This window comes from Oncorhynchus mykiss, chromosome 10 (genome assembly GCF_013265735.2).
Source record: "Oncorhynchus mykiss isolate Arlee chromosome 10, USDA_OmykA_1.1, whole genome shotgun sequence".
In the NCBI taxonomy this organism is placed as follows: domain Eukaryota; kingdom Metazoa; phylum Chordata; class Actinopteri; order Salmoniformes; family Salmonidae; genus Oncorhynchus; species Oncorhynchus mykiss.
In genome coordinates, this window is record NC_048574.1 from 6,361,597 (window position 1) to 6,376,571 (window position 14,975).

Below are 14,975 nucleotides of genomic sequence, written 5' to 3' on the forward strand. Positions count from 1 at the left end.
AGACAAAATGGGTTAAAAATGTAAAAAAAAGTGGCGAATACTCAAATCCAATAGTGCTGAAAATAAAATGGTGGTTTGAGATCACAAATATGGCTGGAACAAGGCGAAAGATGCATTCAATGCTTAAACATTGAATCTTTAAAGGAGACAAACGTCATCCTCACCATTTAATGGTCAGCTCCCAATCTGTGAGGGTAAACTCGTCATATCACGCCATCTCCTGGTGTCTTTATGAACATAGCACAGGCTGGTTGCCATGTCAGAAAAAAAATAAAAAAGTTACCGCACAAACAACTTTCTAATGCATATTAATAAATATTCTTTATTTGTCAATTTTACACATTGCACCCCTTAACATCACATCCAACCCCTGTTATAAATGGATGTTTTACTGTAAAATCTATTCAGATTATATAATTTCTGTACACATTTATTGGTACAACTTTTCCCACTAAAATGAAGCGTCACAGAGGAAGAGACAAGAGAAAAAAAATGGAAAATGCAAAAACAAAAAAACTAAAACAAGACTACTAACATCTAAACCCTAATGTCACAGCTTGCAAGCTTAATTATCAGATCCACTGTGCTCTAAACCAACAGCCCTACAAAATGAGACCAAGAAAATAAACCGGGTTTGGTCAGGGTGGGACGGACGACAACAAGGACGGTGTGACAAGATGAACAGGTAGAGGTGACAGAAGATGAACAAAGGTAGGAAAATAGGAACCACATGTACTTCAACCAAAGAGGGGGTGGGAGCTCATTGAACAAGACACTAAAATGTACTACTGAATTCTTTCTCCTTTAAAAGGTGGTGTGAGCAGAGGGGTGGTAATCACCATGTGTGTTGTCCCAGTAACAAGATATCATGACAGTAGAGTAGTGCAACAGGAGCTAATTCATTAATTGACGCTGGTGGTGGCCGCAGCAAACCAATCTGCACCTCCGTGGCAGTACTTGGTGAATTTATCTTTCAGGCGCTGTCGGTACTGGTCACGGTTGTTGTAGAAGGACTTGTTGTTGTCCACAAACGACTGGATCTCGTCCTGCGTGAGGCAGTTCTCTTCATCGGAAGTCACTTCAGAGTCGTCCTGTTTTTAGTACAAAAAAAAAACAAAGCATTGATCAAATGGACCTTTCAAAAACACACAAACGCATTGAATAAACGCTTCACATCCTACCAACTCACACGGAACTCAAAACTAGTACAAATAATGTCAACACTGAAGTGACCATCCCGACTTCTTGAAAAAAAAAATGTCACTGACCAGCAGTTCCATGAGACTCTTGGCACTGGTATCCTCCAGATAATGGCTGATGTTCTTTCGATGTTCTGCACGTGGTAACTGCGGTGGGATACTAGAAAAGATATCGAGGCACAACTGGGCACACGTCTCTTTGGTTCTGCACACGGGTGACGTTGCAGCTGTGTTTTGCCCTTTCCTGTTCTCTTCCATAACACAAACCTCTGCATTTGGACCCTGGTTGAGAAAGACCAAGGTTTATTTTTTTAATAGTTTTACCTGAGAAGCAATGAATGACATGACCAGATCCACATCTCTGACTGGGCTAACATATCCATCAGGAAAATCTGGCTAGGGGAAAGGTCAATTTCAATTATAAGCTATTCGAATGGGAAAACACTAAAACATATATTTTGTTTTAAAAGCAGGAATTCCTGCTAAATCCCATCCCTAAGGACATTCTCATCTAACCTGATGGTAAGATAACAAGCCATTGTTCTTTCTTCTCTTGTTCTTCTTCTTGCCCTTGGTGTTCTCTTCAGAGCTGGCCCAGCACTCCACACAGCTGTCCATACAGTCCTCCTCCTTGTCTTCAGCACATTGATGACCACACAAGTAGTCTCCTTCAGATGACAAGACAAGGATATGACAAGCATTCTATGCACGTATGCCACATTCTGAGCATTCAACAAAATAAGACAGCAACACTACTAGGGATGGAACAAATAGGGATGGGGGGGGGGGGGGGGGGGGGGGGGTCATAAGGTGTACATCATTTTTTTGGGGGGGGGGGGGACTGTTAAAACCATAAGAAAAAAATCTTAAAATTCCACGTGAATAGCGAAGACAAGCGGTATCTCGCAATTTTTTTGGCATGCAATATCTGATACCTTCAGTAAATCAGAGGCTATCATCAATGAATAGGTTAGGATCATCTACAGGCAACAGACCGAAGACTGAACACACACACACGCATCATTAGCAAAGACAAAGAGCAGGTGGAGCCAGCGCATACGACTTCGTAATCCGTGTCTCGTCTTACAGGCCTCGCAAAGTCACAAAAGTAGCTTGAAGTTCACCTCTTACTCAGGTTCCCCAGGCCTTAACAGCCTATCATCTAGTTAGGCCATAACACGGAACATGTTTTGTAATAACTGCACTGTGATTAAAACTAGATTTAAAAAATATTTTTCTTAATGTTACGAATCCCCATTTTGTTCTAGCTTTGACACAACTAGCCACTATATGGACCATTAACTGAAGATGGACCAACCTGCTTCATGGTGGTTGCAGATACCCTCAGCGCAGGCGACGTCACATCCTTCCTGTGAGCCAGGCTCGCTGCCTTCCATGCTAGACGAGTAACCACAGTCACTCCCATTACTGTGAGGCGAAAGACCTAAAGAAATGACCAAACAATTAAATATATATACATACACTCAATGAGGCTGGTCTAGCAGGTAATGCCCCACTACATATATACAAAAGTATGCAGACACCCCTTCAGTGGATTCAGCCATCTCAGCCACACCCGTTGCCAACAGGTGTATAAAATCAAGCACACAGCCACGCAATCTCCATAGACAAACGTTTGTGAGAATGGCCTGTACTGAAGAGCTCAGTGACGTTCAACGTGGCACCGTCATAGGATGTCACCTTTCCAACACGTCGGTTCGTCAAATTTCTGCCCGGCTAGAGCTGCCTCAACTGTAAGTGCTGTTGTTATGAAGTGGTAACGTCTAGGAGCAACAACGGCTCAGCCGCAAAGTGGTACGCCACACAATCTCACAGAATGGGACCGCCGAGCACTGAAGCGCTTAAAATGGTCTGTCCTTGGTTGCAACACTCACTACCGAGTTCCAAACGGCCTCTGGAAGCAACAGTGATAAATCCTGCTGCACCATCTGGCAGTCCATTGGACGAATCTGGGTTTGGCGGATTCCAGTAGAACATGTCCGAATGCATTAGTGGCAACTGTAAAGTTTGGTGGACAAGGAATAATGTCTTAGGCTGTTTTGCCATGGTTCGGGCTAGGCCCCTTAGTTCCAGTGGAGGGAAATCTTAACGCTACAGCATACAATGACATTCTAGACGATTCTGTGCTTCCGACTTTGTGGCAACAGTTTGTGTTAAGGCCCTGTTTCAGCACGACAATGCACCTGTGCACAATGCGAGGTCCATACAGAAATGGTTTGTTGAGATCAGTGTTGAATAAATTGACTGGCCTTCAGAGCCCTGACCTCAAACCCATCGAACACTTTTTGGGATGAATTGGAACGCCGACTGCGAGTCAAGCCTAACCGCCCAACATCAGAGCCCGACTTCACTAATGCTCATGGCTAAATGAAAGCAGGTCCCTCCAGCAATGTTCCAACATCTAGTGGAAAGCCTTCCCAGAAGAGTGGAGGCTGTTCTAGCAGGAAAGGGGGGGGGACCAACTCCATATTAATGCCAAAGATTTTGGAATGAGATGTTCAACCAGCAGGTGTCCACATACTTTTGTTCATGGTGTGCGCACACACACACACAGGTTAGGCAATGTCTGGTATGACACATCATCCTGCCCAGATATAGTTGCACTCGTAGGTGTCAAATGGCAAGGAAAACACAATATAAAACTACACAATATAAACTACAGAATATAAACTACACAATATAAACTACACATTGGTTATAACAGAAGTGTGATTTGGTGCATAATGTCATTCTAATAAAGATGCAGGAACAGCAGCAAAGACCTGACCGAAATCCCTTGCAGAATAAGCAAAAAGATTCAGGGAAAAGGACGGACAGATTACAAACCTGTCAACATTTACAAGACCATCCATCCTGCTGAATTCACTACTCTGGGGCAGAAAAGGTCAACATTCTGGTGTTCCCTGACAGACATGGTAAATCAACTACCCCTAAAATGGTTCCTCATTGCACTTTTTAAAAATAAAAAAAAAATAAAAAAATTGTGGCCTATATTCAAATCTAGAAGCATCTTATTGGAAGACAGACAGCCCCAAGCATAGGAAAAAAAATATTCTGTCAAACCGTAGGACTTAATAGCATTTTTTGTTGTTGTTAAGGCTACTTATTTTGTTTAGGCTACTTTATTGTGTAACTTACTTGTATTCCTATCTTTATGATGTGTACAGTTCAATATGCAAAATGCACATCATAATATGCTATTTGTTTTTAGCCTAAGCCAATGTTCATACATTGTTTTTATTAAAATAGGGTCATAAAGAATGTTATAATCATTTGTTTTATCTGATTGTATGTTGTGGATTTGCGGTTCGATAGGCAAAAGGCATAGCCTGGAAAATAGACCTATTTGTCTTATGGGTGAGCGGTTCGCCGATGTCAACGTTGTGAACAGAGTGCCCTAAGGTGGTAGTGGGGTTATGGTATGGGGCAGGCATAAGCTACGGACAACGAACACAATTACATTTTATCTGTGGCAATTTGAATGCACAGCGATACCGTGACGAGATCCCCGAGGCCCATTGTCGTGTCATTCATCCGCCGCCATCACCTCAGGTTTCAGCGTGATCTTGGTTGTTTTGTTTAAGGCATCTGTGATGAACAGATGTATATCTGTATTCCCAGTCATGTGACATCCATAAAATAGGGACTGATGAATTTATTTCAATTGACTGATTTCCTTATATGAAACCAACTCAGTAAAACATGTTTTAAAATATATATATATATATATATATATATATATATATATAAATAATTTTTTAATTTTATAATTTTTATAATAATTTTATATATATATATATATCTTTGAAATAGTTTCATTTATATATTTTTGTTCAGTGTAAATGCACAATTTTTAAGCTATTTAAAATAAAGTTAGTAAGATAATTCATTTATTTTTTGTTCCCGCTTATTGAAGTGCAGCTGTAGGAGCTTGTGCCCTACTGTTCATTGTGCAATTCAAGCACATTAATTAACACTTTGTAAATAACATAAATAATTAAATTTATAAGTCGTGTTTAGCCTACTGAAACTTTTATTGACAGTAGCCTACGTGTAGGTCTATAGCCTATTATGGTCTGTTTTGGTTTGCCAGGAGTGATTTTAGTGAAACAAGGCAGTAACGTTCCAGGTTCGTTTCAACTTCCTATTCCATTAGTCGCTTGCAATTGTTTGTTCTCTCTCTCTCATTGTTACTATGTTTTTATTTAATGCTAAAAATCGCAAAACAACTTTCTAAGATTACTCCATTGAGCCTATAGTCATTCAAATGGTTGATCGTGAAAGACTAGGCTATTATTTTGAATAGTTTACAAATTGTGCATTTACACCGAAATAAAATATATAAAAAATGAAAAAAAACTCAACAATTTCAATGATTTTAGATGTTAAAACGATAAGCCAGACAACGGAGTGTTGACAATATACACCATCACAGTCAGTGTAGGTACACATCCCAAGCCCACTGCTACTCTGCCTCCTGTCTGAATAAAGGGAAAATCATGAAATATATACACTGAACTGGAACAAACAGAGTTCAGCCTGTCGATTCATCAACGGGGACTGAAGATGACAATTAGCTGTCTAGCCATGATATAAATACATCACATTTGCTCTTGAGATTCACATTTCAATTGTAAAATGGTCCCTTAACTCAAATAAATACATTTCAGAAAGGATGGCTGTCATTGGTAAGACTGATCTTACCCAGGGTCAGGTGTCTGGTCTTGAGTGATGGTTGGATGGTGGTGACAGCATTACCTTTCTTGACTTTAGGAGAGCCCAGGATGGGCACGGTGCTGTCTGGGCAGCTGCAGGAAGTAGTGCTCTCGTTGCTGGTGACGACCACCTCCACACAGCTGACATGCCCCTCCTCCTCCTCTCGGCTTCCACAGGCCTTGCAGCCACCGTTCTCCACAGACTCTAATGAACCCTGCATGGAGGGGGATAACAGAAAAACAGTACACTATTAGAGTAACATCCCTAAATGGCCAGACCATAGAAAAGGGAGGACAGTGTTATGGGCAGTGAGAGTTAAGGAATTTAAAAACACTAAAAACATTTGATAGCTATATTTGCCATTTAAACCTACTGACGGCATTTAGAAAGTCTGAAATGTGACGAAGCGCAATGTGTGAACAACAACAAGGTCACAAACAGAATGCATTATTAATCCATACAATGAATGACATGGTTAGCCTGGATTAGAGGTCGACCTCTAGCCTGGATGAGGGTAACCAGATAATGTGGAACAAGCATGCTGATGGCATGTGAGGAGAGTTTCCTATAACAGACTCACTGGTATTTCCCCTGTTGTCATGCTGCCTCAGTGCTCGTGTGTGTGTGTGTGTGGAAAACTAAGCGTTACCTCAGCCAGGTTCTTGCCCTCGGCCTCCTGCTCAGACACGTCGAAGCCACACTTGTTTTTGCGTCTGTTCTTCTTCTTCTGTCTCTTCTTCTCCTGCTTCAGCTCCTTGGCCCTCTCCTCCTCCGACAGCTCCTCACACAGCTGCTCCAGACGACTGATGCCCTGCACCTTCTCCACCGCCGTCTAGAGGGGAAAACGGGTGTTACCACGTCGTTATTATAAAGAGAGGAGTCCTGGCTAAATAAACATGATATATAATTTTTTTTTTATGTCAAATGAATCAATACATGCCACAACACTGTAAACATAGACGTGTGTCGGATGGGAAAGCACTCACCATACATCACTTCCATCAACAAAATATGTCTTTGTCACATAAGCTTGTTATTGGTAGCGTAATGCAGGCAGGCATCGTGCAAAACACAAACCTCAAAGCTTTTGCGCAAAGCGTCAATGCCGAGGCAGAAGAGCATCTGCCAGGTCTGCTCCTCTGCCCTCAGTTTCTGCCAGATTCTGTGCAGTCGCTCGTACAGGTGGATGCCCAGGCAGGTGAGCACCTCTTCTTGTGCAATGTCAATGGTCTTGGCGTGTCGTTCTCTGCGTCTATAAAACGAGAGAGAAGGGCAAGGAGTCGTGTTAGAATTTGCATGTTAATTCTAGAATGACATTCTAGAATGTCATATAATTCTAGAACATTTAACTAGCAAACAAAAAAAGGTAGTGAAGAACTACAAGTAAAGTACATCAGAAGGTCACCAGGAGAGTGAATCACACTTCACTACTATAGTGCTGGTCAAATATACTGGCACTTTCCTTATTTTACAAGAAATTGAGAAATTAACATGAAAAAAAAAAGTTTGTGCTCCACACCATGTTATTGGTGTTTCAACATTGCAGAAGCAAATGTATGTGTGTAAACTTTATTTTCTAAATACACAATCGTAAACTTTATTTTCTAAATACACAATTGGCACTCTTGAAATTATTCTAAAATTCACATAAAAACCTTGGTTTCCCACCAGAGACGAGTTTCCATAAAATTCACTTGTTGCAGAGAAAAGGCTGTGCGTCATGACATAGTGCACATAAAATTCCATCTCATCTCATTTTCTACTCTAGTTATGGTTGTCACAAAAACTGTTGAGTTATATAGCGATTGTACCCACTCTGGTCTTGGCACGTACTCTCTAGCCAACAGCTGGCAGATACATTGTGGGTATAGTCTACATGATGAGATTATCATGAACAAAAGAGTATTTGTTAAACAGCAGCCAAGCATCGATCATCATGTCATCAGAATAAGACCCTCGATAGTCCATCACCGTGCACATTCACCACCCCGGTTCATCATAACTTATTTCATCTGTAGCCTAATAAACTGCCCGTTACCATGACAGCTTTTATAATAGAACGCCTGTTACCATGACAGCCTTTACAAACACCTAAATATTGCACTTGGGATTATTATTATATATATATTTTTTTAAAGTAGAACAAGAATGAAACAGACATTCTATTTTTGCTCTATTATAGTTGCCACTATAGTTGACATCGATCAAGTGCACAAGGCTACATGTGTGCAAAAATAACGTTCACTGAGTAAAAATGTCTTAATTTAATTTTTTAAAAGTATAATACTTTCAAGTTCAACACAACAAAACAATATTTTTTGGGCTACACTGCACATTATACACTTTCTGCCTGGGGACATCTGTTCTACAATGTGCCAGCAGAGCATGATACCCTTTCTAGGCAATAATTGATCTCTTTCAGGCAGAGAGTACACCTGGCATACCCCTTTTTATCCACTGTATTGAAGTGAGAAATAGGGAAAGAGTGTTTTGTTCCATTCACCTCTATAGTGGCTTCCAGCTTAAACCAGGCCCAGCTCCAGCTACACCTGATCCCTGAATCCACCTGTTTAACAAGCAACGCCTCATTTTCACCTAATTCGGTCATTGTGAAAATTAACCACATACTGTTGAGGGAAACCACTAGTTAACAGATAGTGGTTAGTTCATTAGCTAGTCAACTAATTTCACACAGATTGCCAGGGTCCAGTAAGCAACTAACGTGTTATAAATTTGAGGAACTGCCAGAATTTTTTCATTTTGTGGCCAAAGTCAAATACTTTCGATATAACAAACTTCACGTCAGGATATGCAACCGAAATGAATCCTTAATGTATGTGTGTTATATTAAACAGAGGGACTAAAATGTTGGCAATAAACATTTCAGAACAACTATGGCTGAATTATTACACTTTCACAAATACTAGTCGCATAAGACATGGACCGTGCCCGGGGCGGGACCGTGCCCGGGGCGGGACCGTGCCCGGGGCGGGACCGTGCCCGGGGCGGGACCGTGCCCGGGGCGGGACCGTGCGCGGCGCTAAAGGGGGAGGGGGGGAAAAAGAAAAAAAAAAATCGGCAGGACGCCATAAAAGCTAGAACCGCCACATACACTTCAAACAAATAGCCAAACCGAAAACTGCAGACAAAAATGCCTTCTGCTACTAAGATCAGTGAAATGTAGACTAAACTAACAACGGAGTGAAGAGCAAAAACCTCAACTAGCGAGCAAGTCGCAGCAAAATTCTGGCAAGGGGTGATTTGGCACAACAGCGGCAAGGAGTCGTATACCAGTTAATACTAAAGCGAATTGGTTAGGTTACTAATGTTAACTCATCTGATGTTGGAACGTTAGCTAGCTAACGGCAAGATGCCTTTCCAGAGCGCTAGCTGATGTTGTAACTAGTAAATTGGTTGTCTCTTCTTTCTTCAGTCGAGGTGCTGCGCTGCATTCTGTTGTTATGTGAACGATTGGCCTTGGATACAGCAGCCAGTAGTCAGTAGTGATCCAAACACGCATCACTCATCCAGCTTACAGCCAGTAGTGATCCAAACGCGCATCACTCATCCGCTTACAACCAGTAGTGATCCAAACATGCACTCCTCATCCGCTTACAGCCAGTAGTGATCCAAACGCGCATCACTCATCCGCTTACAGCCAGTAGTGATCCAAACATGCATCACTCATCCGCTTACAGCCAGTAGTGATCCAAACGCGCATCACTCATCCGCTTACAACCAGTAGTGATCCAAACATGCATCACTCATCCGCTTACAGCCAGTAGTGATCCAAACGCGCATCACTCATCCAGCTTACAGCCAGTAGTGATCCAAACGCGCATCACTCATCCGCTTACAGCCAGTAGTGATCCAAACGCGCATCACTCATCCGCTTACAGCCAGTAGTGATCCAAATGCGCATCACTCATCCAGCTTACAGCCAGTAGTGATCCAAACATGCATCACTCATCCGCTTACAGCCAGTAGTGATCCAAACGCGCATCACTCATCCGCTTACAGCCAGTAGTGATCCAAACATGCATCACTCATCCGCTTACAGCCAGTAGTGATCCAAACATGCATCACTCATCCGCTTACAGCCAGTAGTGATCCAAACGCGCATCACTCATCCGCTTACAACCAGTAGTGATCCAAACATGCATCACTCATCCGCTTACAGCCAGTAGTGATCCAAACGCGCATCACTCATCCGCTTTCAGCCAGTAGTGAATCAAACACGCATCACTCATCCAGCTTACAGCCAGTAGTGATCCAAACGCGCATCACTCATCCAGCTTACAGCCAGTAGTGATCCAAACACGCATCACTCATCCGCTTACAACCAGTAGTGATCCAAACACGCATCACTCATCCGCTTACAGCCAGTAGTGATCCAAACACGCATCACTCATCCGCTTACAGCCAGTAGTGATCCAAACGCGCATCACTCATCCGCTTACAGCCAGTAGTGATCCAAATGCGCATCACTCATCCGCTTACAGCCAGTAGTGATCCAAACGCGCATCACTCATCCAGCTTACAGCCAGTAGTGATCCAAACGCGCATCACTCATCCAGCTTACAGCCAGTAGTGATCCAAACGCGCATCACTCATCCGCTTACAGCCAGTAGTGAATCAAACATGCATCACTCATCCGCTTACAGCCAGTAGTGATCCAAACGCGCGTCACTCATCCGCTTACAGCCAGTAGTGATCCAAACGTTTCTCATTGAATCTACACGAATCGCATAGGTCTCCTATTTTGGTTTCAAAACGGCAAATTTCGCCGAAAGGCGACTAGTTTCTCCATGCCTGTGGAGTGGCTGAATCCCATCCAAACCTACGGCAAGTGCTGACAACAGCAGTTGGTGGAGAGCACCCCTCAAACACTGAAGAAATAGAGCAGTTAAAGGCTGTGCAAATCAAGTACCAGCTGTGGGGCCAATCATTTGGTCCAGGATTTCTATTTCTATATTTTTTTTATATGTGGGAGACCAAAAGTTATTTCTTTCAATATGAACACATTTTTTTAAGAAATAAGGAATTATTTAAGTTTAAAAGATGACAATTTATTTGTCCAGTACTGAAGGTTACGACATGTGAATAGAACAAAGGAAAAAGCAGCAGTCTACATACTCGTAACCTCCGGAGAACTCCGGCTCAGCCCGGCCCAGTAGATGTGCCATGAAGTCAGTCTCACAGCAGACGTGGACGTGGTGCTCTTGGGGACAGCAGCGGAGTCCCTCGTACAAGGCAGCGCAGTAGCCCTTCTCTTTAGCGCAGTCTAGCTCCCCTATAAGGATGTTGTATGCTCTCAGTACCTTGTTCTTGCAGTCAGTACAGAACCTGAAAGGAAGAGAAGATTAAAAAAACACTAGTACAATTTCCTAAACAGTCCAATGCGAAAATAAAGCCTATTGGATGTAAACATGGCCTATATTACTTAAAAACCGATTACCGTGACTTACCGGTGCTTGCGCAAGTATGTTTCCAGGGTCTCCAGGAGGCAGGTGCTGTCGATCAGGACGACTTCGTCCCTGCACTCCTGAGACATGAGCTCCCACACATCCATCCAGCTTCCCCTGTCAGCAGCAAATCCCCCATCGTTAACATCATGCATGGCTCATCAATCAGCGTTTTATTTCAATAAATAAACCTATCAAGTCAGCTTCACAATGGAGGTGACGAAAAGGACAGGCGTGCCAACTTAGCGCCGGCGAGTATTCACTGGATAAATCCGGATTAAAATGCTCTTTAACTCAGAAGTATTTTACTGTCAAAAACATAGAGCTTCACAGATGTACATGCGCACAACATAATGCATGACACGATCCAGAAAAATGAAGTAAACTACTTCAGACTGGCGCTAACTAACTAGGGTCCAGAAATGCTCTGAATGAACGAGCTGTGTTTGCTTTGCTGCCTACCTGCTGGGGGCCTGAAGTGGTTCAGAGTGAAAAACGACGCTACATCGGCTGTCTGTCTTGGCTCCTCCATCTTTGTCTTTCTCTAAACCTAGCCTTTTGTCTACGCTCCCTTCTCCTCTAAAGATTCAGAGATTTTCTCAAAGACACTACAATATTGCACATCACAAATGACGTTTCAAAAGCCTAGTTTGGCCCTGGTATGACAAATGTGGACATTCAGGCTACAGTTAATGTACAAGGTCTGAGAGAACAGGCTTTACAACTTGTTTTTTCAAAAATGGTATCATACATGACATCAAGTTCAATTACAAGCAGTTTAATAGACGATAAAAAGCAGTGGTAAATGTGACTCACCCCAAAGGCTTTGGTTTGTGTGTTTCTAAGGAGTGCAACTGGCAGCGTTTATTCTTTTTGCTTTTTGGAATGGCATTGATCATGTCATTTAACTTTGACCTACAACAACAAAAAAAAAACATTATCCCGTTTAGCACATTACTTACACTAATAGTTGACCATAAAAACATAGTGGTCAGATTGTTTCAGTACTTACATATACTAAACAAAAAAAAACTTCCCCACACACACACACACACAAATACAGCCGATTCTCACAGGGACGCAAGAAATAGTACGTAATATTTCTGCTGTCAAATCGAGGGCACAGTTTAGAAAGATTGTTTCTTAGGTAAATTGGCCAATAAAGTACAGATAAAAGATAGGCCACAACAAGAGTTCGTTCTTGTGGTCAATAAAAAAGGTAGGCTTCAAGTGAAGCAGTCCGACAGGCCAAGTAGGTATGAAGGTTACAGAAGTATTAGTCTTGTGACACGCGTCTCACTCACCCGTGGATGTAAAAGAGGGTGTAGAGCGTCTTTGCGTCGGCCATGCAGGTCTTGGTGACAGACAGCACGCCGGTGGGCTTCACAGTGAGGGGCTCCAGTGCCGGGTTCCCGGACTCCACCAGCTGGGAAAAGAGGCGCTCCACGCTCCGCCTGCAGCCCACACACGGCACCAGCTGGGAGAGGGCGCTGAACACCTCCCTGGAAGTTACCATCATGGCAATGTTCAGGTCCTGCTGCTTCAGCATGCTGTGATGCTGGGGGGGAGAGGCAGGCACACGAGACACCACTTGACTTAGTACCATGTGTAATAGTTAAGTGTTGAAGAAATGAAAAGGCATAATCCTTGAGCAAACTATGACCAACAGTCTTATGGGTAAATATTATCCAGACATGTTTGAAAGGTACACACAAATCTTCTGTCACAGCACTCACCTCGACAAACTGCTTCATCTGAGCGCTGTTGATTTGGTGAGTGGCAAGGTTCATGACACTGTCAGTAAACTCCATCACCATCTGTAATAAAAAAAAGGGGCATATATTGATAGTGAAAGTGTCATTAGCACAAGTATCCCACAACGCGACTGGTACACGGGCTAAGTGGAGGAAGTAAAACTATCCACTAAATGAATGCTATTTCAACATTAACCTGTCCATACAGTTCCTGCATAGCCGACATATATATAATGTCCAGGCTCAGTACCCAATAATGCTCAAAGGATAACCATTTAGGTTAGCCTCCCACCCAGCTAACAAGCTACCTAGCAACCGCATACAATTAACAGTTGTACCGGTTAGCTGGTCAGTTAGGCTGGCCTAACAGCTCAGAAAACATTTTTCTAAAATACATTGCGTAAACGTAACATCAGGGAATCCTTGAAAATTCGTGACAGATCGAGATAGCTATTTTGACATAAAACGAGCTAACAAACATTGCTGACTGGAAAGCCGGTTGGAGAATCGGGCTAGCTGAGTTAGCTTGCTAACGCTAGCTTGTTGGAGAGGCCTAGTTACAGGTAGTCACATCTCGCTCAACAACTCAACGTTAATAAAGCATTTTGACCCGAGTTTCCTGGTCGACATAGCTAGCTTCTTTCAGGAGAGTATGTGATTGCAAAGCCGTACAAAGAAAAAACGAACTACAGCAACTTGTACGAGACGGTAAAAATAAATAAATTGGTTTACCGTGAGAGTGTCATCGATGTATAAGGGAATCTGTCTTGCGAGGAAAGGGAAGTCCTCTTCCCCGTCCCTGCAAACCGCAACGAGGCGCGCCATGTCTTCCAGCTCCTGTCGTGGTGGGTAGCAGCCTGTTCACAGACGGAGGAGCAAATACAACAGTCGCAGTTTCACCAATAGCTTGGGCTTAACGTTTTTACACCGCGGGTCATTTCAATTTCTATGCCGTGTCATGGCGTAAAATCCCCCCCCCCACAATAATAAAAAAAATGAATTATAAAATTGTAAGGTGACATTGCAATGTGTCTTCAACTAGTTATTAACTAACGTTAGTCAAATGTCATGACAATATGGAAACGGTAACAATTTTCCTGAGCTATTCTTCAAACGCATAACGTGGTTGACAAATTGTACCAAGTCTCTGGTATATTTATCATGGCTAACTGGCTAGTGAAGTGGATGCTAATACATGTTAACATTGGGGATTTCAGTAGTAAAATTTACTCGCTATAGTTTTAAAAGAACTTCAATTGGTTTGAAACTAAGGCGCAATATTTTAAGAAAATACAACAAACAAAAAAACTCCAGTCATCATGTGTCAGATTAGGCTTTGTGTATATTTACTAGTAACTAGTTGTGGTTAACATGATGTTAAGTTAGTTAGTTACGTTCAGGGTCTGAGGAAATTCTAATTGAATCGTCAAAACGCCAGACAGCTGGTTAACTCTCGCCTCAGACAGGGTAAATTACTTAATAACAGATCTTGTCCATGTTTCCATGTAATGACAATTTTTGTAAAACACAAGCAACACATCGTACATTACTTACCCGCTTTTAAAAGTTGCCTTTTTATACAAAAAAATAAAATAAAACAAGTGCGACAGAGGTGTATGTACCGGCTGCAGAATATTCATGTAACCTTCGCCCTCAAGACGTACGAACAAAAAATTACTTCCGGCCAGGGTCTGTGCAATCCGAGATTATTGGGACGTCCCTAACCTTTAACCTCGTGATTTTGGAGGTATGGCAACGAAAGACCAAAGATTTGTATAACTAAACCTAGATAAGACCACAGCCCGTCGTTTTAAATGAAA

At 42.4% G+C, this 14,975-nt stretch overlaps 1 protein-coding gene across 2 annotated transcripts; it reads right to left on the minus strand.

Annotated features, from left to right (window-relative positions):
- Nucleotides 1-295: 295 nt before the first annotated feature.
- Nucleotides 296-14,916, minus strand: LOC110533288 (gametogenetin-binding protein 2). Of its 2 annotated transcripts, none has more exons than XM_021617379.2 (14): nt 14,710-14,916; nt 13,888-14,012; nt 13,138-13,218; nt 12,706-12,959; nt 12,218-12,316; nt 11,405-11,518; nt 11,073-11,282; nt 7,014-7,188; nt 6,586-6,768; nt 5,925-6,150; nt 2,518-2,643; nt 1,716-1,867; nt 1,269-1,481; nt 296-1,091 (listed from the first exon to the last, which is right to left on the minus strand). In XM_021617379.2, exons 2-14 carry the CDS (start codon nt 13,978-13,980, stop codon nt 903-905), a joined length of 2,115 nt encoding a protein of 704 aa, XP_021473054.2. In that variant the 5' UTR covers nt 13,981-14,012; nt 14,710-14,916; the 3' UTR covers nt 296-902. The 2 variants fall into 2 exon arrangements, with proteins under 2 accessions (XP_021473054.2, XP_021473055.2); XM_021617380.2 differs by having other exon boundaries at nt 5,979-6,150; nt 14,710-14,914.
- Nucleotides 14,917-14,975: the final 59 nt, after the last annotated feature.